Genomic DNA, 23,061 nt, shown 5'->3' with positions numbered 1-23,061 from the left:
CGCTCCCAGGCCCCTCCCAGCGCCACACCCCCTCGCTCCCAGGCCCCTCCCAGCGCCACACCCCCTCGCTCCCAGGCCCCTCCCAGCGCCACACCCCCTCGCTCCCAGGCCTCTCCCGCCACCGTGCCCCTCCCAGCGCCACACCCCCCCTCCCAGGCCCCTCCCACCACCACAGCAGTCTGTCACAGGACAGTGAGGAGCAAGTGAAGAGTCGGACCCTTCTTCCTGGGGGGCAGGGGCTTTGTGGGTGATCCTGATGGAAACAGCTCGAAGCGCTGTTCCAGGACGCGCCCTGATGGCTCCCTCAGCTCCCTGTGCATGACGCCCCCGGCCCCAGGCAGCCGAGCCCCGTGCGGCACGGGGCTCGGGAGCGTCTGGGAGGGAGACTGCGTCCGCCTCCTTTTCCCGGAAGTCCTGCGGCGTGGCCTGCTCCGCGGAGGGGAGAGGGGCGGCGCAGGAAAGGAGGTGTGGCTGTGGGCAGGTCCTCCCGCGCCCCCCAGGATCCCAGCCGGAGGACTCGCAGGCGAGGCCCGCACCAGGAGGGAGAAGCCCGAGTCCAGCACCCTCCCCCCAACTGCCGGATGGAGGCGGGCCCCTCTCTCCACGGAGTGGGGGCAGCCCCCGGGGGCCCAGGGGAGCCGCCACCCGCCCCGCCCTAAGGCCGGGCCCCGCACTGCGCCGCGCCCCCGCCGGCGGCTCACCGCAGCAGAACACGGCTCTCGTGGCGTCCTGCTTGGCCAGGCCCAGCATGGGCAGCAAGGTGCTCAGGATGGCGGGCAGGAACGGCACCGTGCCGAAGGCTGCGGGGAGGGCAGGGTCACCGCGGGGACTTCCCAGCCCCTGCGACCCCAGCCCCCTCGGGTCCTCTCCCTGACCCTGCCTTCCTCATCTCCCAGCGCTTCCTACAGGACCCCGGCCAGGCCGGGAAGGTGGAGGGACCCCAGGCTCAGCAGGGGAGGCGCCCACTCGGGCGGGGGACAGGGACCCCGAACCTGAGGGGCGGGGGGCCCATGTGGACGGAAGGGCCTTGAACGGCCGCAGCCACCCACCGTTGGAGACAGAGAGGCTGGCGAGCGTCTGCACCACACAGCAGTGCGGCAGCACCCCAGGCACGAACTTGCCCAGCAGCTCCTCCATCACCTCGTTGATGAACCGCCGGCCCACCGCCACGAGCACGCTGCTGGCAGCCTGCTGCCAGTCGCCGACCAGCTCCTAGGCGGAGACACAGCCGGGCTGGCACCTCTGGCAAGCACATCCTCCCCTCCCTCCAGTGCAGCCAGGAAGGCAGCTCCCGGCATGCAGTGACCCAAGGACAGGAGGGGTCAAAGGACACACCCAGGGACACGCCCCTCCTGCAGGGGCTGCCTGGGACCCAGCGCCTGTGAGCAGCGCAGTGGGTGCTGGCCAGGGGATGCGAAGCCGCCCCACCACCCGGCCAGCAGCACGGCCCCCACACCCTGGACATGTCAGGAGAGTTCTGGCATCGAGTCGCGGGTAAGCCCCAGCCCCTCCGAGGCGGTCAGCGTGCAAGGCCGCAGCAGCTGTGTCAGACCCACCCCCAGGGTGCCAGCTGATGCCTCGGTGGACACTGGGGTGCAGGGCCCCACCCGGAAGACCAGATCGCGGGTGCGCAGCCCACCTTGACCTTGGTCATCTCGTTGGAGGCCAGCAGGATTACGGCCTTGGCCGTGCTCTGGTCCAGCCGGCCGAGGTGGCTGCTCACAACGGCCTCCATGGCCTTCAGGATCATCGTCCGGTGTGGATGGGCTAGCTGCAGAGGGGTCCCAGGTGAGCCCAGTGTGGGTCAGCACCCAGGGCCCCCCAGCCACATGGCACTTTCTCCAGAGGGCCGGCTTCCAAGTCGGGGAGGGAAACGTGTCTCCTCCACCCTGGGTGCCCTCTGACCGCTGAGTGCCCTGCACAGAAAGGCCGGTGAACGTGTGCTGGGCTGCGGGCTTTCCGCACAGCTGACGGGGGGCGCAGGGAATGCAGCCACCCTGCCCACCCGAGAACAGCTCGCCCGTCCTGGAGCCCCAGCCCCTAGGACCAGGAGTGTGCTTCTCTCCACAAGGCCCTGCCTGGGGCTCACGAGGCGCTCGAGCGTCCAGTGGCCTCAACTGGAAGCAGCAGCAGCACTGTCCTGTCAGCCTCTTCAGCCCCAGTCCCCCTGCCTGCTCCCCTGCTCTGGCGGAGTGTGCTGGCCCACCTCCCTGCTGGACTCTCTGCAAAGTCCTGCCACTGCCTGTGTTCATCTCAGCCATGACACACAACCACGCCCCTGCTGTCCACCCAGTAGGCGCTCCCCCCACACCTGAGGACAGGGGACTGCTCGGGTGGGGCTAGCAGAGGGATCTGAGGTGCTTTTGGCCGTGACTCAGGAGACTCCAGGGAGGCCTGGAGCCCCAGAAGCCCAGCCCACGCCCAGCAGGGGTGGGTCTGGTGGCAGGGGGCGTGGGCTGGCCGTGGGCGGGGCCGGGAAGGGGCTTGGCTGGCAGGAAGCTGGAGGGAAAGGAAGGGAAACATGGATGGGGCTTGAGGAGATGCAGACCCTTCCCAGGGAATGCAGGGCGTGGGGCACGGACAGGGCACACAAGAAGGGCAGAGGAGCTCTGCACCCCTGGGCCGGGTGGAGGCGCAGAGACAGGGGTAAGGGAGAAGGGGCAGCTCTGGGCCAGCGAGGAGGGGCGTGAGGTGGCCCCAGTCCACAGGGTGCGGCCTGGCCCCACAGTTCCACACTTCAGGTTACGCAGGGAGAGCACAGCCAAGCCCCAGGAACACGGGCCCCAAAGGCGCCAGGCTAGCCTGGGAAGAGTGCCCTCTACCTCCCCGACAACACGGCCTCTGCACCCTGACCCTGCACAGGATGGGCCAAGGCACCCCGATGCCAGCCCGATGGCCGCCTCTGCTTACACCACAGCTCTTCACCCGCTCCACGCAGCCTGCCATGGGAAGGAGGCGCAGGGGCCCCGGGTCCCGTGGACATGAGGAAAGAAACTCCAAGGGGTCCTGAGGCACGTGGGCACACGTCCACACGTGGGAGAAGCAGCCCTGGAGCCAGCACAGGCCTCAGTAGGAGACAGTGACGAGGTCGTTTTGGGAAACTTTATGAAACTCCTGGTTTTGTGCAGATTCTCTTTAAATGGAGTTGGGGCACTGCAGCCTGAGGGCCAGTGCTGAGAAGCCCTTTGTGGGCCGTGGGCAGTGGCGGCAGCAAGGGCTGGGTGGGCCCACTGGTCCCAGCACACACCTCAGCCACACGCGAGGTTCTTGTGGCGTCAGCAGTCAGGAGCTGTGATGTGTGTGTGTGCCAGTCAGCTGACACGCCAGAGGCACACCAACCATTGTCTCTCCAGGCCCAGTGGAGGGCAACGGCAAGCTGCTCTGCGGACACGAACGTTTCACACAGAACCTGCCACCTCTGTGGTGGGCAAGTGGTGGGCGCACAAGTGGCACAGGCAAGGCTGACAGGCAGCAGGGTGACCCCGCCTGTAGCGTCCCCGGCTGCTGGGGTGTGCTGCCTTGCCCTTTCCTTCAGGGCCTTGGCACACAGACTTTTGCTTTTGTTTAAACCCTGAATTTGATAATAAATTATTTCAAACTTTTGTAACTTGGGTGCGTTTCCCAGGTGCGTGAGAGAGGCTTACTTCTTTCCTCAAAGTGAGAAGCTCTACTGGGGCCATCTTTGAGAAGTGGCTAAATGCAGGTAAGAAAAGGTGATGGAACTAGAAATTGCTAGGTTTTGCCCTTTTGCTTTGGAGAGTGAGGGATTTTTGGTAGATTAATGTGAACTGGCATGACAGTGAAATCAGCATAATTGCCAAGCTGTGAGGAGTAGCCTTGAAAAAGCAAGTGGGACTTTTATTCCCTCTTGATTTTAATCCACATTGGTTTGGTTTTCTTAAAATACTTCACTTTTTGGTACTTGTCTTGGAAGTACATATCAAGGTGTACTATATATATATAATTTTTTAAGTTGCTTTTATTTTCTTTTCACACATCTGAACAAGTTTTTGAGGGAGCTTTGCTTTCCCCTCCCCCCAGAAAAACAGAGAGAGCAGTTCTTGGGGGGCTGATTCTACAGGTCTCACTCACAGCCACCAGCTCAACACCAGTGTGCATCTCAACCCTGAAGTTCACGCATTCAACGAGCCATGACGCACTGCGTAACAGGAAAACCTAGGTTCCACGAAAAAGACGCATTCTCCATAAAAATGTTTTGTAGCAATCTACATTAAAAAAAAAAAGGGTAAACCTTACTTCTGTTCTAGGATTTGGTTTGCAAATTCTTTTATTTTTGTAGCTATGATTCCTGATTCTTTTGTTTTCTAAACCCAGCTCCCTAAACAGTTGGAAAAGCCCGTGCTCAGGGAAGCTGTTTAAAGGAAAGCCTCTCCTTACTTAAATGAACATAGTAACCAGCACCTTGTAAATAAATAAAAATACACAATGGACACCTGACAAAAATTAAAAAACGATGCCTACTGGTGGAAAAAAAATTTTTTTTTAAGAAAAAGTTTATTTCCACTGTTATTGCTCGTTAAAGTCTGAGGGGCTGAGAAGCAGCCACGCCACCCGAGATGGTGAGAGAGGACGTGGCCTTGCAGCCCACCGTCCTGAGGGTATTTCTGGCCAGGCCTCGCTGGGGTTGGAGCTGGCAGAGAGGTCCGACCACAGCGCACCCCTGCTGGTGCTGTTACGAGCGGCAGGCACCGGCCTTTCCTGCAGGGCTGACCACGGTGACAGAGTGGACAGACATGTGGCCAGGTACTCTGCAGACATGACTTTGGCCGGGTGCCAGAGACCCCAGCGGCTGCCATGCTGTCCACTGTGAGTGCTGACCGTCAGGGTCTGCCCTGGGTCTCATCCGTGCACTGACGCAGGCCTTCGTTTTAACCCCTACTATGACAACCAGGAACAAAAGTCTGCATTCCAGTTGAAAGAGTACCAAGACTTAATGTGTCTTTTGAGACCGGGCTTAAGTTCCCTTATAAGGCCCTGAGAACCAATACGCATATACCCAAAACAATGCCTAATCGACAGGCGGGCTCAGTGACAGACCTGGCCTGGCTGCCAGCCCTGCCCCGTGGCCCCCGGGCCACCACACAGCCCCACCCTGGCACCAAGAGCACAGACTTAGTGTGGGCCCCTAAAACTCCCCCACCAGGACAGGCCTTTGGAGAAGGCCACCGGTTAGACCCCAGACGGGAGTGACTGAAGTGAAGCCAGCATAAAAAAGAGAAGAACAAAGCTGCAGTCACTACGCACACACTTGGTCTGTTTTTGCCTCTCTGCTCCAGAGCGAGCCCCACTGGCTCGACGACCTCCTGAAGGACCGTGCCTCTTGTGCTGGCCTGGCACGGGCTGGGTGCGCACAATTCCCACACCGTCCTGCTCCAGGAGCTGAGGCCGAGTCCCACTGGGGGAGCAGACTCGCGAGCGGTGCCCCTACAGCACTAAGTCGCGTGCTGCAAAGCCAGGAGCCCTGGGATTTACAGACATGACCACAACATTTTCACAGGGAGGTCCGAGCTGAGGAGCTTATCTCAAAGCATCAGCCTGCCCGTGGCGCCCAGACGGTGCCACCTGGCCGCTTCCTGCTGTCTGTAGCCCGGAGAGAGTCACTTAGTGGGACTGAGTCTGTCCAAATAAGATGCGTGGCTAAGCTGGATCAAACATGCCAAGGACAGAAATGGGGGCTGGCTGGCAAGACTTGGATCCACAGGGTCGGAACTGGCAGTATAATATGTATTCACTGTAAACGTGCAATTGCAAAGGAAGAATAAAAAAATAAGTTCATTAAAAAAACTGAACAGGATAAAGTAAGAAATGCACTAGGAAGCCCAGGAAGCTCTGAGAACATGTAACTTTGCCACAAACTGCTAAGAACAACCGAGACTCTTTCAACCACCTTTAGTGTTCTCTGGACGCATTCCCTAATAGCAAAGTCATGCACAGAGGCTCAGCCACTCTGTGAACGCCCCCACCCTGAATGTGGCCTGGCGCACACGCAGTGCCCACAGCCACAGAGCAGGAGGCGGAGGCTCGTGGAAAGGCACAGAAGGTCTGGTGCAGAGGGGTGTGTGTGCACGGCAGGAGCAGGGCAGGAGCATGGCACGCCCCAGGGCAACAGCTACCTTCAGTGTGAGGCTACCCCGAGGCCCACAAGTGAGAGGCACAGGAGAACCTTTTAAAGGGCCAAGAGCGGCCGACGGCCCAGGGGAGGGGTGAGGAGGAGCATGGAAACCTCAGTCGGCAACTACGGGCTGCAGACCCCAGTCCAGGTCAGTGAGACCCTAACCACCCGCAGGTAAGGGCGGCGCTCTCCGGGATCACACTGCAGGTGCCAGTCCAGTCAGGGGAGCCAGGCCACCTGCTCTACTGACCAGCTGGCTACAGCTGTGGGTTCCCCCACCCACCAGGTCGGGCAGTTCACCAGACCGACTCACAGAACTCACTGGAAGAGCTGCAGTCACGATGATAGTTGACTACGGCAACAGACACAAGCCAAGAGAAAAGTGACAGAGGGTGAGCCTGGGAGGGGCGCAGGTGCGGCCTCCGTGTCCCCCCGTGAGCACCAGGAGGCGGCAGCCTCCCTGCACAGAGGGTGCCCTATCCGTCCTGGAAGCTCCCCGAGCCTCCAGCACCCCGAGTTTCAGCAGGGCTCCACAGGTAGGCCTGACTGCTGGAATCAAGGTCCACCTCAGCCGCAGCCCTCCCCTCCCACGTCAGAGGACGGTGAGGCTCAAAGGCCCACCCCAGTCACCTCGCGTCTTTCTGGGGTGGCTGACCCCTCCCTGCAACTACAACGAACAACCACAGGCGTCCCCTCACAGGAAATCCCCGAGTGGCAGCGGTGCTCCCCTGAAGGCCAAGCGCAGCCAGGCCTCCCTCACCACGGCCCTCCGCAGGGTTTCTGGGAGGCAGGGCTACTTCCCCCATGTGGCAGTGACGGTCACCTGTCACCTGGGCCTCTTTGGTCAAGCAAGCTCTGGCTGTTACTAGGAAGGCACTTTGTAGGCAGATCTGTGCGCAGTCAATCAACTGCACCTCCTCGTCCAGTCAGCTGCTCCTGCAGAATTCAAGGTCACCTTCACCGGAGCTTCCAACCTGCAGCCTGCCCTACGGAGCTCAGACTTGCCAACCCCACATTGCAAGAACCAATTCCTATGATGAATTTCTTAACATTCACATACATATACTCTTTCTGGAGAACCCTATCTAATACTTCCCCAGGATATGGCATTTCACAGCTAAGAGAGAGAATTCACATCACATACAGTCCCCTTACTACCTATCAAAATGTCAAAGAAAACAAAAGAAAAGTGGTCTTTTGAGGTGGGAAGTCTCTTCCCCTTGCAGGAACAGCCCAAACCACACCATGAAAACTAGAAAAGGTAGGTAATTATTTGAGACAAAAGAATACTAACAAGGTACGGCAGAAAATTCCAGAGCCGGCACTCAGGAGCAGACAGAAACCCAGAAAGGCGAGAGGCCCCTGGGGGACTTCTCCCCAGGGGCACAGACATACTGACACACTCTCCACTCCGCAGAGCAGGACAGCGGTGTGGTGAAGAGAAGCCCTGCACTCCTGCCCCTCCCCAGAGCCTCAGCTCACTTCCAGAATAAGAGGAAGCCCCCAGGGGACGGGCCTTGCTCACCCCAGTCTGGTGCAGGACCCCTGGGACTCCCTCTCCCTGTGCACTGCAGATTCTGTGACCTTTTCTTTGAAGTGACCGTCTGCCCTCCGGGCAGGGACCACAGGGTCTGTCCCTCTGGCCCTGAACCCGGTGCCCTGCAGCCAGCACCCTACCCTCTCAGTGCATGAAAGAGGGATCACTGCGCCAGCCTCCGGTCTCAAGCTGGCCAGGCCGTATGTCCCATGTGTAAACACTGCAATAGCGATTGCCCAGCATTCAGGAGGTGGCCCCTAGAGCCCTTTAGGGGATGTGGCCACACACACACACGTGGCAAGATAAGGCTGGTCATCTGCCCGGAAGGGCCCTCCCTTTGGTCCAGGTCTAACCTGAGGCAGCCAGGACAGTCTTGGGCTCGAGCCCCTGATCCCACCCACCCCAGCCAACCCACGCGCGACCCACTGCCCTTTCGAGAGAGCTGCTTCTCCCAGAGCAGGGCCAGGCCGGGCGGCAGTACCTTCTCCTGCTGCCGCAGATGCTCCTGACAGGCGCTGAGGGTCAGCTCTGGCTGGGACTCCCCCAGCGCGCACAGCGCATTGTACACCTGCTCCTGAACCAGCGGGTCCTTGTCGGTGATGGCGTCCATCAGGGTGGAGGACAGTTCTGCAACAACAAAGCCCCAGGCTAGTGTCCCCACCATAGCTGAGGCCACACCAACCTGCAGCTGCCCCGCTGGCTCTCACCTGCCTGGGACACCTGTGGGGCCGCTCGCCTCCACTTGCCACGAGGCCACCTTCTATCAGAAGGTCACCGTACCCACCGTCCTCTCACTGGGCCATGGGCCACTGGGCCACGGGCAGAGTGCAGTCCGACTGCACGATTGCCGGCCACAGACGCAGCTGCCCACTCGCCATCCTCCCATCCCACTCCCCACCCAGCCCCCCCACCCCGGCGCCTGCCGCAGCCAGCAGCACAGCCGAGCAGGCAGCTGCCTGGAGTCCGAGTCCAGCCCACCGTGAGCAGCTGCCTGACCGGCACGAAGGGCTGAGACCCAGAATGGAGAGCGCCCCCACCTCTGCCCTGCCACCCGCACTCACACGAGGTCAGACCCTCCGACGCTGCTGGCTGTGGCGCCCAGAGCCCAGGCCCCAAGGGTGGTGACCCGACAGATGCTCCTGGGCTCCAGCCTCCTGGCCCCCTGCTCAGGATTCTGACAGCAATCCCAGAGCCCTGCCAGAGGGCAGGTGCTGGGCAGAGCACTGGGGGTGCAGGCGTGAGCCCAGCCAGTCTCTGTCCTCATAGCACCTACAGACTCCAGGACAGACGTGAGTCAAAGAATCGCAGGGTGACGGAGCTTCCAACACCAAGTGCTCCGAAGGGGGCCCTGCAGGGCTGACCTGCCCCTCACCCACCGTCCTCGGTCACACACCATAAAGGGCATCAAGGACCACCCAGCCACCCACACCAGGGGACAACGGCCCCACTGCAGGCCTAGGAAGCCTGGAGATGAAGCATGCTCCACTCTGCTCCCGGCTCCAGGACCAGAGCCCACCCTCAATGCCCCTGCACCCCCAGACTCCTGCATGCCTCTCGATGTCCTGGTAGCAGAGGAATGAGCCCACAGCCAACACTCCCTGGTGTCAAGGGCGCTGCAGCCTCCCAACGAGGGGCAGGATCCCTCTCCACGGGACTCTTAAAGGCCCTTCCTGCCAACGTGCCACAGCTCAGCACACTTTTGCTGAGCCAAACTGATAAGACCTCATTTACCTAAGGCCATGTTCAACTCAGAAAACCAAAATCCGTCCTCTTCTACTTCCCACCTGGAGTTCTGTGTAGCTGCTTTTCCAAGGACAATACTTTATCTGTGGATTCTTCTGGGCTTCCACGTGTAGGTGGAACCCCAGCAGCTGTGACTGCTGTGTCTGGCTCTTTCCTTCCTCGTCCTTGCCTGGCCAGGACCCGGGACCCAGGACCCCCTGCGCCCCACTCGCTCGTCCCCACCCGCTCCACCTGCCCCTGCCCATGCCCTGCTCGGACCCTGACTTTGTCTCCTGCTCGGCCCGCACTGAACCGCACAGCGTAGCTCACGCTCCCTCCCCCCAGGAGGGCCGTCAGTACTGCGCGGGAGAGCACACGTGCCCAGGCCTGAGGCAGGACCCTCGAGCAACATCCTCATGGCCTCATTCGATGTGCCACCTGGGCTGCCTCCCGCCGTCCCTGGCGCACTCCCCAGACTCACTCTTTACATAGGACTTGGCCATTGCTGAGCCTGGGTTTCCTCTCCAAGGATATGAAGATGTGCAGTGTTTTCTCAAACCTGAGACGACCAAAAATGCAGGTTTAATGCTTATGCCTCTAAATGCTCAGATGCTCCTGGTCTCCAGCCTCCCCTGACTCCCTGCTCTGGATTCTGACAGCAGTTAGAGCCCTGCTGTTCACAAGCAGTTACTACTTTTGTGCAAAGCGCATCGCCACATGAATTTGTCCTGGGGAAATGCCTTTGCCACATGCTAGCACGAAGCCCCTCACCAGGACGGAGTGCCGTCACCCAGCACCTCACGCTTACCTTCTGTCTGCCTCAGCCAGTCCTACACGAGGCCGCCCACCGCCAGGCACATGGGGCGCGCCCCGCAGGCCTGGAAGAGTGGCTGCCTCCTGCCTACAGCATCCTGCTCTTCGCTCTTGGGTCTGCCTCCGCTGGCGGTCCTTCCACAGCAGGCAAGCGCCTCCTCCCTAAGGGCCAAGAACAGTAGTCTTGACGCCTGCTGTGGCTAGGATTTCCAAACCTAAGAATCCTACGCGGTAGTAAATGGGCCTCCTGACAGTGCTCAGTGAAACTGGGAATCCCAAGGAGCAACCTCAGGGGAACGCTGGTGTTCAAAACCAACAATCCCAAACACGTGATTGTCCAGTCACAGCTTCCAAGTAGCACAGGCCTTGAAGCACCAGCTGCCACAGCTGTTACCAAAAACCGAAGTCTTCTAAAAACACAAGTGCGCTGCCCACTCTGTCATGTGGCGACTTGCTCGTTTACTGTTGTCCTTCCCCAGGGAGCTGTAATGAGGCAGGCTAGTTTAGGGAATGAGAAGACGAATCTGTGACCTGGCAGAAAAACATGGCCATGAAACGCGTGGCCATGGAATCTACCCGCAACCTGCCTGATGGAAAGACCCCCCACCCAAAAGGCTGCTGGAGGGACCTCATGAGAATCCTCCACTTGGAGATTTCGTCTGGAATCAAGGAAAAACCTTGGATATTCTCAAGGAGTCCTGTCATGTCCCCCCACTCCCCCCACCCCAGGGAGGGGGAATTGACAGGTGGGGTAACCAATCAAAACAGTAAACAGCTGGGAGCCCCCCCCCAAACATTAATAAAAGGAGGAGTAATTGGTTTGAAAACAAGCACACAGGGAAGCAGACTTGGCCCAGTGGTTAGGGAGTCCGTCTACCACATGGGAGGTCCGCGGTTCAAACCCCAGGCCTCCTTGACCCATGTGGAGCTGGCCCATGCACAGTGCTGATGCGCGCAAGGAGTGCCCTGCCATGCAGGGGAGCCCCACGCGCAAGGAGTACACCCCATAAGGAGAGCCGACCAGCGCTAAAGGAATTGCAGCCTGCCCAGGAATGGCGCCGCACACACAGAGAGGTGACGCAGATTTCCGTGCTGCTGACAACAACAGAAGCAGACAAAGACGCAGCAAATAGACACAGAGAAAAGACAACTGGGGCGGGGGGGGGGGGGGGGTAAATAAATAAATAAATCTTAAAAAAAAAAGAAAGAAAGAAAGAAAACAAGCACACAAGCAAAATCGTCCCTTTTTCTGCCTGGAGCAGTGCCAGGTATTCCTGGGAACCCATAATCTTTTATTTTCTCCTCTCTTTTCCTTAATAAACTACTGGCCTAACTAAACCAGCCTGTTCTTAAGTTATTTTATGTCCCACAGCCAAGGACCTAGAGGAAGCTCGTGACAACACAGCCCAGGGCAGCAGCCCAGCTCCTCCCTAGCTCCTCCTGTCCACATTCCTCTGAAGACTCCACCCCCCTTTCATGCTCCTGATCACCTCCCAGGCTTGCACTCCTGGAAAAACTAGAGGCCAGCACCGCCCTGCCAGGCAGGGCACACTCATCTAACTGTACAGACATGGGAAGGAAGCAGAGTGAGAGGTCATGTAAAGTTTGGGAGGTGGTGGAATTAAAAATAAGGAGGAAGCGGATTTCAGCGGATAGAGCGTCTGCCTACCACATGGGAGGTCCAGGGTTCAAACCCAGGACCTCCTGACCCATGTGGTGAGCTGGCCCACACGCAGCGCTGATGGGCACAAGGAGTGCTGTGCCATGCAAGGCTGTTCCCCGTGTAGGGGAGCCCCACGCACAAGGAGTGCGCCCCGTAAGGAGAGCCGCCCAACATGAAAAAAGTGCAGCCTGCCCAGGAGTGGTGCCGCACACACAGAGAGCCAACACAGCAAGATGATGCAAGAAAGAGTCACAGATTCCTGGTGCCGCTGACAAGAATTCAAGCAGACACAGAAGAACACACAGTGAATGGACAAAGAGCAGAAAACTGAGAGGGAGGGGAATAAATAAAAAATAAATCTTTAAAAAAAAAAAACAAGGGAGAAAGAACTAGAAAGTTCAAGAAGTCAGTGTGATCACAAGCAGCCACCCATTCTGCCAAAACCCCAGTGAAGCTATCTGTTTTAAAAGGAAAAATTATAAGGGCCTGGGAACAAGAAAAGATAAAATCAGCAGACCAAAAATACCCAAGAATTCGGGGAAGAGAGAACACAGACTGAGAAGACTCTAATTTGATGAAGGAGGCATCAGCACCTTCTTGGAAAGCATCTGAAAGTCCTGAGGAGAACAAGTAAAAACACCCATTCCACTTTATATATCCTGCCATAACCCACTGAATGTACTGGGGGAAGAGTGTGAACTACAGGGTAAACTATTATCCACGTGGTGCAGCAGTGCTCCCAAGTGTTCACTGAGTACGATGGATGAGTGTGCCACAATGATGGGGGAGGTTGTTGGTGTGGGAGGAGTGGGGTGGGGGGGTGGGGGGTATACGGGAACCTCTTATGTTTTTTAATGTAACATTTTTTGAGATGTATATATCTTAAAAAAATTACAGTTTACAAAACTGATGGGGGTGGGGGGGGAGAGTGGGTTATATGGGAACCTCTTATGTTTTTTAATGTAACATTTTTTGTGATCTATTAACTTTAATTTTTAAAAAAGTGTTAAAAAAAAAAAAGTGAGATACCATTTTACACCCCACAGAATGCCTGCTATTTAAAAAACAACAACAGAAAATAAGTTTTGGAGAGAATGCAGAGAAATAAGAACGCTAATTTATTGCTGGTGGCAATGTAAAATAGTGCAGCTTCCGTGGAAGAAGTTTGGCAGAAAGATAAGTATAGAACTACCATATGACCTGGCAATCCCACTATACACCCCAAAATTTGAAAGCAGGGACTCAAATAGGTATTTGCACACTGATGTTCTTAGTGGCACTATTTACAATTGCCGATAGATGGAAACCACCCAAATGTCCATCAACCAATGAATGGATAAATTAAGTATGGTATATACATACAACGGAATATTATTCAGCCATAAAAAGGTATGACGTCCTGATACATGCGACAACATGGATGAATCTTGGAGATATCATGTTGAGTGAAATAAGCCAGACACGAAAGGACAGATATTGTATGATCTCACTGATTTGAAACAATTAGAATAAGCAAACTGAGAAGCAGATTTCGCTCAATGGATAGAGCATCCACCTACCACACAGGAGGTCCAGGGTTCAAACCCAGGGCCTCCTGGCCCGTGTGATGAGTTGGCCCACGTGCAGTGCTGCTATGCACAAGGAGTGTCGTGCCACGCAGGGGTTTCCCCTGCATAGGGGAGTCCCACACTCAAGGAGTGCGCCCCTCGAGGAGAGCTGCCCCATGTGAAAAAAGCGCAGCCTGCCCAGGAGTGGCACTGCACACACAGAGAGCTGATGCAGCAAGATGACGCAACAAAAAGAGACATAGATTCCTGGTGCCACTAACAAGACTGCAAGCAGACACAGAAGAACATACAGTGAATGGATACAGAGAGCAGACTATTGGGGGGGCAGGGGGAGGAAGGGGAGGGAAACAAAAAATAAATCTTTAAAAAAGAAAAATTAAAAAATAGAATAAGCAAACTCATGGAGTCAGAATCTGGAATACAGGTTACCATGGTATGGGGTGGGGATAGGAAATGGGAAGTTAAGGCTTAAAGTGCACAGGGTTCCTATTTGGAATGATGGAAATGTGTTGATAATGAATGGTTCTGATGGCAGCACAATATTGTGAATGCAGTCAAAAGCACTGAAATACATATTTCTGAATATGGTTAAAAGGGAAAATGTTCAATTGTGTACATGTTAACAGAATAAAAAATTTGAAAACAAAACAAAACAAAAACACCTATTCCATCTGCAGCACAAGGACAGAGCAAAATCCCCAAGCATGAAATGGTTAAGGGCTGGAAACAGCACAGACGGGACACAGGCAGCAGATCCCACAAGAGCCCACAGCACACACCTCCCAAAAGGCAGGGCAGGAGGCCAGCAGGTTTGCACTGGGCACCCGGCGAAGGGCGCTTTGAGCTGTGAAGTCACAGCAGCCTGTCTTGAATCTAGGAGGAAGCAAAGGCCAAACCCACGCCCTCGCCACCAAGCCCGAGACACGCTGGTGGAAACGCAGGCAGCTGTGCTCCCCACCTCGAACACCAGTAAACAAAGACAACGACAGGAGGAGTCTCTTGCTGCTCCCAGAGGGAAGAACAGGGACTGGGCACCCTCCCACCCAACACAACTAAAAACCAGACAAATACACGGGACCGCAGTTCTCACAACAACGTACATCAAGAAACGAAGGATGCTGAGCCCAAAGGGGGGAAAGGCAAGGCACACCTCGCGACCTCCCAGCTCACCACCTAGAGAGGGTGTCCAGGCCGTGGCATAGCACAGGGGGTGCTGGGGACACGCCTGACGTGAAGAGACGACATAGGGTGCCCGACACCAAGCCAGCTAGAGACTGCAGAGTCCAGTCAGTCCTGGGCGGGCAGCTGCATGCTTACAAGGCCGAGGTGGGCAGGATCTCAGCCCCAAAGACACCCACGCCCAGAGCCTGTGGCACCCACAGAACCTGGGACTGCATTACCGCACACGACAAAAGGGACTCAAGATGCGATGAAGAGTACAGCCTTTGAGTGGGGAGAGAACCCTGCACTGGCAGGTGGGCCCAGTCTAATCACGGAGGCCTTTCCTGGCTGAGTCAAAGAAACAAGATAGAAGGAGAGATTTGAAGTGTCTCAAACTCTACTGGCTTGTGGCAATTTGAAATTCTTCTATGAATCCCAAAAGAGAACTAATCCACTCCTGTGGGTATGAGATCCTTTTGACTGGATTACATCAGTGAGGCATGAATCTTCACCTTCTTGTTGATCTGACAGAGAGAGAGAGAGAGGAAAAGGGAGCTGCCGTATTATACTGATCCTGCCATTAGAGAGAAGACTGTAGGAAAACAGAAGCCCCTGAGAAGCTCAAGGAGCTGAGGCCTAGAGAGAAGCCACACGCCTGATAGCTTGCAGCAGAACTCAGGAAGAGAGCGGAGCAGTGGGGACTGGCAGAGGAGGCCCAGTGAGAGACAAGCCCTGTGCCTGGTTGCCACAGCTGGGTTCGGTTCCTGGTGCCTCCTTAAGCAGTCCAGCGAGACGGTGAGCTGACACAACAAGATGACAACCCAGCAAGATGATGATGCAATAAGAGAACACAATGAGGGAAACGGACTTGGCCCAGTGGTTAGGGCGTCCGTCTACCACATGGGAGGTCCGCGGTTCAAACCCAGGGCCTCCTTGACCCGTGTGGAGCTGGCCCATTCGCAGTGCTGATGTGCGCAAGGAGTGCCCTGCCACGAAGGGGTGTCCCTCGCGTAGGGGAGCCCCAAGCGCAAGGAGTGCGCCCCATAAGGAGAGCCGCCCAGGGCGAAAGAGAGTGTAGCCTGCCCAGGAATGGCGCCGCCCACACTTCCTGTGCCGCTGACAACAGCAGAAAAAGAAACAAGATTCAGCAAATAGACACAGAGAACAGACAACCGGGGGAGGGGGGCGGAATTAAATAAATAAATAAATAAATCTTAGGGGAAAAAAAAAAAAAAAAAAGAGAGAACACAATGAGAGACCCAACAAGCAGGGAGTGGAGGTGGCTCGAGTGATCAGGTACCTCCTGAAAAAAGAGAGAGACAGTGAGCGTAAAAACAACAACTGGGGAGAGGGGAATGGGGAGGGGAGAATTAAATAAATCTTTTTTTTAAAAAAGGATGTGTGTTAATCTCTGGAAATGAAGTGAAAGGTGAAAGCCAACATGTTGTAACATATTGTAACTAGCAGTACCATCACGTGGGTATGAAAGTGGTTTAAAGGGAAAGTCTAAGATCATGTACGTTACTAAAAGGAAAGCTAAACAATGTAATATGTAACCGCGTAGCGTAGTAAAACAGCATGTGAATTATGAATATGGGTAAAATTGCAATTTAAGCCGTATTTCTTTGAACAAAGATATGTTAATATTACAAAATGTTACTATCAGACCAAAAAAAAAACATTATGCTAAGTGAAAGAAACTAGACACAAAGTACTACATATTGTATGATTCCATTTACATAAAATGCAAATTGATTTATAAAAATGAAATTAGATTAGTGGTTACACAGGGCTGGACAAGGAATGCTAAGGGGTATAGTTATTCTTTTTGGAGTAATGAAATTGCTCTAAAATTTTTTTGTTGAGATGGATGCACAACATTATATACTAAAAGCCATTGATTATACACTTCAGATAGACCATATAGTAGTGAATATATCTTAATGAGACTGCTTAATAAATAATTGTGCGAGAATTAGTCAGAAATAGCAGCTATATTCAGCAGGGGTAGCATAGAGAGAATGAGTAGTGAAGAATTTTCTTGTTTGTTTTTTATTATCAAAATAATAAAAATGCCTAATGATTGAAGTGATGAATGCACAACTATTTGATTATACTAAATACCACTGATTGTACACTTTGGGTGAATTTTATGCTTTATTAATATGTATCAGTAAAATTGATTTGTTAAAAAAAGAGAAAATCAATGTAAGATGTCATATTAATTGAACGAAAGGAAAAAAAACACAGATCATCTCAACTGATGCAGAAAAGATACCAAACAATGATTGAAGTAATGAATGTACAACTATGCGATTATATCAAGTACCGTTGATTGTACACTCTGGATGAATTTATGCTTTATTAATATGTATCAATAATATGAATGTTAAAAAAAAAAAAAAAGACGCCTGACAAACTCCAACATCTTTTTATGATAAAAACACAGAAAACTAGGAACAGAGGGTCTTTTAGTTTCCCAGGCTGCCTAGGCAAATACCATGAAATGGTTTGACTTAAACAATGGGAATTTATTTGCTCATGGTTTTGAGGCCAGGAAAACATCCGAATCAAGTCATCATCAAGGTGATGCTTTCTTCCCGAAGACTGGTTGCCAGTGATCCTTGGCTCCTCTGTCACAAGGCAAGGCACAGGGCTGTGTCTGCTGGTCTCTCCCTTCTCTTGCTGGGTTTCAATGATCTTAGCTTCTTGCTTTCGTGGCATGTGCTCTGAGAAAATTTCATTCTCTTATAAAGACCTCCAGTAATAATAGGATTAAGACCCATCCTGATTGAGGTGGGACATGCCTTAACTCTGAAATTACCTCATCACCATAACGGTCCTACTTACAATGGGTTTACATCTACGAGAACGGATTAAATTTAAGAACATATTTTTCTGGGGTACATACAGTTTCAAATCACCACAGAAGGGAAGCTTCTCAATGAGATAAAGGGCATTTATGACAAACATACAGCAAGTATCATGCTCAATGGTAAAAGCTTTCCACCTAAGAGCAGTAGTGAGACAAGGATGCCTGCAGTCACCACTGTTCTTCAACACTGGACTGCAAGTTCTAGCCAGAGACATCAGGCAAGAGAAAGAAATAAATGTCATCCAAACTGGAAAGGAAGATGTCAAATTACCCCTATCCACAAAAGACATGAGCCTTTATATTTAAAAAATCCTGAAGAATCCACTAGAGTCAGTACGTTAAGCAAAGTTACAGGGTACAAGATAAACATGAAGAATTCATTTGGGTTTCTATACAATGGTAAGACTCTGAAAAGGAAATCAAGAAAATTTCATTTATAACAGCATCTAAAAGAAAAAAAACCCACCTAGGAATAGCTTTAACCAAGGAGGTGAAAGACTTGGACACTGAAAGTTATAAAATATTGCTGGAAGAAATTAGAGACAACCTAAATAAATAGAAAGATATCCTGTGATAATGGATTAGAAGACTTAATACTGTTAAGATGTCAATTCTACCTAAAGTGATCTAAAAATTCAATGCAATCTCTATCAAAATTCCAGCAACCTTTTTTGAGGAATTGGAAAGCTGATCCTCAAATTCATATGGAATTGCAAGTGGCTCAAATAGCCAAAACAATCTTGAAGAACAACAAAGTTGTTGTAGGACTCATTCCCTGATTTCAAAAATTACTACAAAACTAGAGTAATTAAGACGGTTTGGTACTGGTATAGGGATAGACATATAGACCAATGGAATAGAATCAGACATCCAGGGCTAACTCCACACTTCTACGGCCAGTTGGCTTTCAAGAAGGGTGCCAAGTCCACTCAATGGGGAAAGAACAGCTCTTCAACAAACAGTGCTGGGACAAACGGAAATACACATGTGAAAGAATGAATGTGGACCCCTACCTCTCACTATATTCAAAAATTAATTCGGTGATTACAAGTTGGTAAGAATATGGTGATGCACGGAAAAAAAACAATTAGTTTAACTTATGGGCTATAATTAACAGTAACATTGTAATATTGCAGTATTCTTGCATCAATGTCAAAGAAGGTACTACATCAATGATGAGGGTCAACAATAGGGCCGTAACGGGATTTTTTCTTTTGGATTAAGGAAAGGATTAAAAAACTTACTGAGGCAATGACTGCACAACTCTGTGATGAAAGTGAGAGCCACTGAGTATACACTTTGGATAGATTGTACAAGGCATGCGACCATATAACACAGTGAGCCATGCGGTGGAAGATGGGCTGTAGTTAACAGTACAAATATGAGTGTGTTCTCTCATGAACTATAACAAATGTACGATATTAACATATAGTGTTAATAATAGGGTATATGGAGAAATATGCCAAATGTAAACAAGGGACTAATTACTGGTAAAAGCCTGATGATGTTCTTTCAAAATCTATAACAAATGTTATACAACAATGCAAGGTGTTGGTGGAGGAGTGATGTACAGGAATTCTGCACATAATGCATGACTGCTTCGGAAGCTCACAACTTCTCTAATAAAAAATATATATTAATAAAATTAGTTCAGCTGTTCAGACACATAAAATTAAAAGCTAATACTATAAAATTCTTAAAGGAAAACAAAGAGAACTATTGTCAGGACATTCTATTAGGTAATGGATTTTTAGATTTTATACCAAAGCACAAGCAAGAAAAGGAAAAATAGAAATGGGCTTCATCAAAATTTTAAAATAATAATAATAGAACTAACTGCAAGAGGATATAGAGAAATCCAAAATTATCAAAGATTTCAACATTCCTCTCTATGACTGACAGGACATCAGTAAGGTTATTAGAAGATCTGAGTATCACTGTCAACCAACCTGACTTAAGTAGTATTTGCAGAATACTCCATTCAATAGCAGGAGGCTATGGAATCTTTCCAAACGCACATGTAACATTTACCATATTCTGGGTAATAAAAGTCTTCTCAATTTAAAAGAATTCAAGTCATGCAAAAGACACACTCTGACCACAATAGATCTGGATTACAAATCAATAAAAGCAAGACAGCAGAGAACTCCCCATAAAGAAACTATTTAACATAGTCTTGCTATGTTAAGCAAGACCATCCAGTACATTTCTTAACTCTGCTGGGCATCAAAATCACCTGGGGATTCTTAAAATTTCCAATGCTGGGCCCCAATTAAATCAGAAATACTAGTAGTGGGGGAACCCAGACACTGGCATTTCCAAAAGGCTCCCCAGGGGAGTGTAACGTGTAGCCAGAGTTGAACCCTGCAGGCAAGGTCTTTCAGTACACCAGCTCAGCCGGCATCACCCACTGGTCACTGTGACCCTTTGGCTTGTGCCTGCCAGGCTTTCCTGACCTTAGGAGGCCATATGTGTGCCCTATCTACACAGCCAGCCCACGGGACCTTCTTTCCTAAGCACAGGTGTCAGAGAAAGAACTTGGGCTGACCACTCAAGGAAATGCAATGCTGCCGCTCCGTACTCACAGGCCCCTTGAAAACACTATTTCTCAACGTGAGCCATGCCAAGTTGCATCAGTTCCCATGCAAAGCCAAGTGGATCCTCAAGGTTCAGTGAAGAACGGTTCCCATGAGGCTAAACAGCAAGGCTTTCCTGAGCACAGGGCAGCAGCGTGGGAGCCTGTCCTGATGTACCTCCCTACGAACATCACGCAGAGTGAACCCATGCAGTCCTTAAACTCAAGTAATTCAGCTAGACGAAAGCAGGGACACATACGACAAAGGAGCAGCAGCCTGAACGCTCCCCTGAGACTCTGTGGACCGTGGGTCTGAAAGCAGCACAGACAGCTGGCTCCCAGAGCAGGGCACCAGAGCAAGCACACGCCCCGTGGGGGCCGGCCTGGCCCTGTGGCTTTCTCTCCACACACGGCCACAACCCTGGGGGAACAACGGTGAGAGCCAGGCCCAAACGAGCCACTGCTGCCTGGACATCGATGTCAATGAACAAAACTCCATCTCAGGCCACTCCACTGACACCAGAGAGAGCCCAGAAACACCTGCTCGGAGGAGCCACAAAATCCAGAGCCTAGGACAGGGCGGCCGGCTGCCAGGACTGCGCGTGCGCCGGCATCAACCCTCGGCCCCGCCCGGAGGGGCGCCGGCCCTCGACCCCCCCCACGCCGCCGCGGCTCTCGCCTCCAGGGCCCAGCGCCCGCGCGGGCTGCCCACACTCCCGGCGGACGGCTCGACCCTTCCCGGCGTGGCCCCGGGCCCCGCCCCCGCCTTCCTCTTTTCCTGGAGCGTCACGCGCTCGGCTCCCCGCTCCGACGCCAGCGTCCTCGGCGCGCGTCCCCGCACTCGCTCCTCCGCCTCCCCGCCGCCAGCCCGGCCCGCGCTCCTGCCCTCCCCGGCGCCCGCGCCCTCGCCGGCGTCCTGCACGGAGGGACCCCGCAGCGGGTGCAGACCCCACGGCGCCGCTCCCCACCCCCCGGCCCGGGAGGGCCCCGGCGCCGCGCGCAGCGGCTAGGCCCGGCCCGACCCGCGGGGAGGCCGCCGCCCTCGGCGCTCCAGGGGGCCCGCGGCGGCGGGGGCTTCGGCGCTCGGGCTGCGCTTCCGCGAGGAGGCCCGGGGGCCCTGCGGACCAGGCCGGCGCCGCGGACGCGCGACCGGGGAGGCCGGGGAGGCCGGGGGAGCAGGCGCCCACGGAGCCCTGCGGCTCGCGCTGACCGTGGCGCAGGCGCCCCCCACTCGGCCAACGCCCTCAGCCCGGCTGAGGGGGCGGCCCCGGCCCCCGCCGCCCGCGCTTTACCTGAGGAGAAGCGGCCGCCGCAGCCGCGCCCCCGCCCCGCGCCGACCGGAGTGGACCGAGCCGCCGCGCGCCGACCCCGCCCCCGCCGCCGCCAGCCAACCACGGCCCGCATGGGCACCCGGGCCCGCCCCCGCCGGCCGCCAGCCAACCGCAGCCCGCACCTGGCCTCTGAGTCCGCCCCCGCCAGCCAACCACGGCCCGCACGCGCACCCGGGCCCGCCTCCGCCGGCCGCCAGCCAACCGCAGCCCGCACCTGGCCTCTGGGCCCGCCCCCGCCAGCCAACCACGGCCCGCACGCGCACCCGGGCCCGCCTCCGCCGGCCGCCAGCCAACCGCAGCCCGCACCTGGCCTCTGGGCCCGCCCCCGCCAGCCAACCACGGCCCGCACGCGCACCCGGGCCCGCCTCCGCCGGCCGCCAGCCAACCGCAGTCCGCACCCGGCCTCTGGCCCGCCCCGGCCGGCGGGTGACCGCCGCTCCTGACGGTTGGGCGCGAGCGCCGCGGCCCTGTCCTCAGCCCAGGAAACCCGCGCGCGCGCCCGGTCCTTGCGCAGGTACCAGCCGCGGGCCCGCGCGCACCCGTCTCGGGGCTCGCCCCCGCGCCACACCTGCGCGCGCACGCCGGGGGCTCGCGGGCGGCCGCGGGCTGGGCGCGCACTGCGCTCAGAGGCGGGGCCTCGCAGACGCCTACCTGTGCAGGTAGGCACGCCAGTGCGCCGTCGAGGACACCCCGGGGGCACCGCCAGCCTCTCCCACAAACGTCCGGCGGAGGCCGGGTCGCCAGGCCCGCCCCACGGGTGCGAGGCACGGCGGACAGGGCACGAGCACCCCGGAGAGCTGCACGGTCACCCCGGAGTAAAGCCAGCCGCAGCTCCCGCCACGCGCTGCCGAGCGAGCCGCAGGCCCTGGGGGCGCCCTGGAGCCAGACGCGCCGAGGGCTGCGGGGAGCCGTCTGGGCAGAGGCGTCGGCGCGCACCAAGGCCCGGGGGCCAAAGCCGGGGGCCGGGGGCCGCAGCACCACATCCGCCGCCCGAGGTGGGGAAGGCGGCGGAGAGCAGCGGGCCGGGGGCGCAGCCGGGAGGCCGTCTCCGGAAGGGCGGCGCAGGGGCTGGAAGAGACGCCAGCCTGTCCCTGCTGTCGGGGGGCGAAGGGAAGACGCCAGCGAGCGCACGTGCGCGGCAGCTGGCGGGTCCGGCCGGGGGCAGCCGGGCAGGGCCGCGGGGGAGGGTAGCCAGGGCCTGCGGGGGGCTCCCGGAGGGAGGCGGGGGTCCTTGTCCAAGCTCCCAGTGCCCTGCCGAAACCCCCGCAGCGCCCCCGGGTGGCCCTCGTGCTTCCCCCGCTTCCAGGGCCGCGGCGCGCTCCAGCCTCAGCGGGACTCGGCGCGGCGCTGCGCCGTCCCGCCACCCTTGAGCACGCGCAGCCCGCGGGCGGCGGTGACAGCCTCACAGCCAGCCTCCCCTCCTGCACGCAAGCTCTGCCAGCCCAGGCCGGCCCGCCTTGGGCCCCTGGGCCTGCGGAATAAAGGCTCGGCCGTGGGAGGACGGACAGGAGCTCCTGCTCTGGGCCCTGCCTATCGTGTCAGCGCCACACTGGCTTCCAGCTGTGGGAAAGCGTCAGGTTTTATTTTCACAGGGGGCGGCCGGAGCCAGCTCTGCGATTCCAGGCGGGAGGGTGGGGGCTCCAGCGCTTTGGGGCGCCAAGAATTTAAAAACAAGGGAGGGCC

The 23,061-nt window shown here is 55.4% G+C and overlaps 2 protein-coding genes across 13 annotated transcripts in view; one reads left to right on the top strand and one right to left on the bottom strand.

The window, feature by feature from the left end:
- Positions 1-21,423, bottom strand: part of MROH1 (maestro heat like repeat family member 1) — a 95,557-nt gene extending 74,134 nt beyond the window's left edge. For 10 of the 12 annotated variants that reach the window (XR_009180543.2, XM_058276173.1, XM_058276179.2 and 7 more), the window contains exons 1-7: positions 21,340-21,416; positions 10,201-10,367; positions 9,874-9,951; positions 8,152-8,297; positions 1,640-1,771; positions 1,050-1,212; positions 702-800 (exon numbers count right to left, since the gene is read on the bottom strand). Coding sequence is in view for 11 of the 12 variants with exons in the window: in XM_058276173.1 (XP_058132156.1) it covers positions 702-800; positions 1,050-1,212; positions 1,640-1,771; positions 8,152-8,297; positions 9,874-9,895 (562 nt within the window). In the remaining variant the exon portion in view is untranslated. Of the gene's footprint in view, positions 1-701; positions 801-1,049; positions 1,213-1,639; positions 1,772-8,151; positions 8,298-9,873; positions 9,952-10,200; positions 10,368-21,339 lie in introns of all 12 variants that reach the window. The other 2 variants (XM_058276178.1, XM_058276182.2) reach the window with 1 other exon arrangement.
- Positions 10,750-21,821, top strand: LOC131273344 (proline-rich protein HaeIII subfamily 1-like). Its single transcript, XM_058276268.1, has 2 exons — positions 10,750-10,862; positions 20,915-21,821. The coding sequence occupies exons 1-2, from the start codon at positions 10,750-10,752 to the stop codon at positions 21,819-21,821; spliced, it is 1,020 nt and encodes a 339-aa protein (XP_058132251.1).
- The last annotated feature ends 1,240 nt before the right edge of the window (positions 21,822-23,061 follow it).

The sequence above is a fragment of the Dasypus novemcinctus genome, chromosome 14, assembly GCF_030445035.2.
Source record: "Dasypus novemcinctus isolate mDasNov1 chromosome 14, mDasNov1.1.hap2, whole genome shotgun sequence".
NCBI classification, from domain to species: domain Eukaryota; kingdom Metazoa; phylum Chordata; class Mammalia; order Cingulata; family Dasypodidae; genus Dasypus; species Dasypus novemcinctus.
Note: the sequence above shows the minus strand (reverse complement) of the source record. Positions and strands in the feature narration are given on the sequence as shown.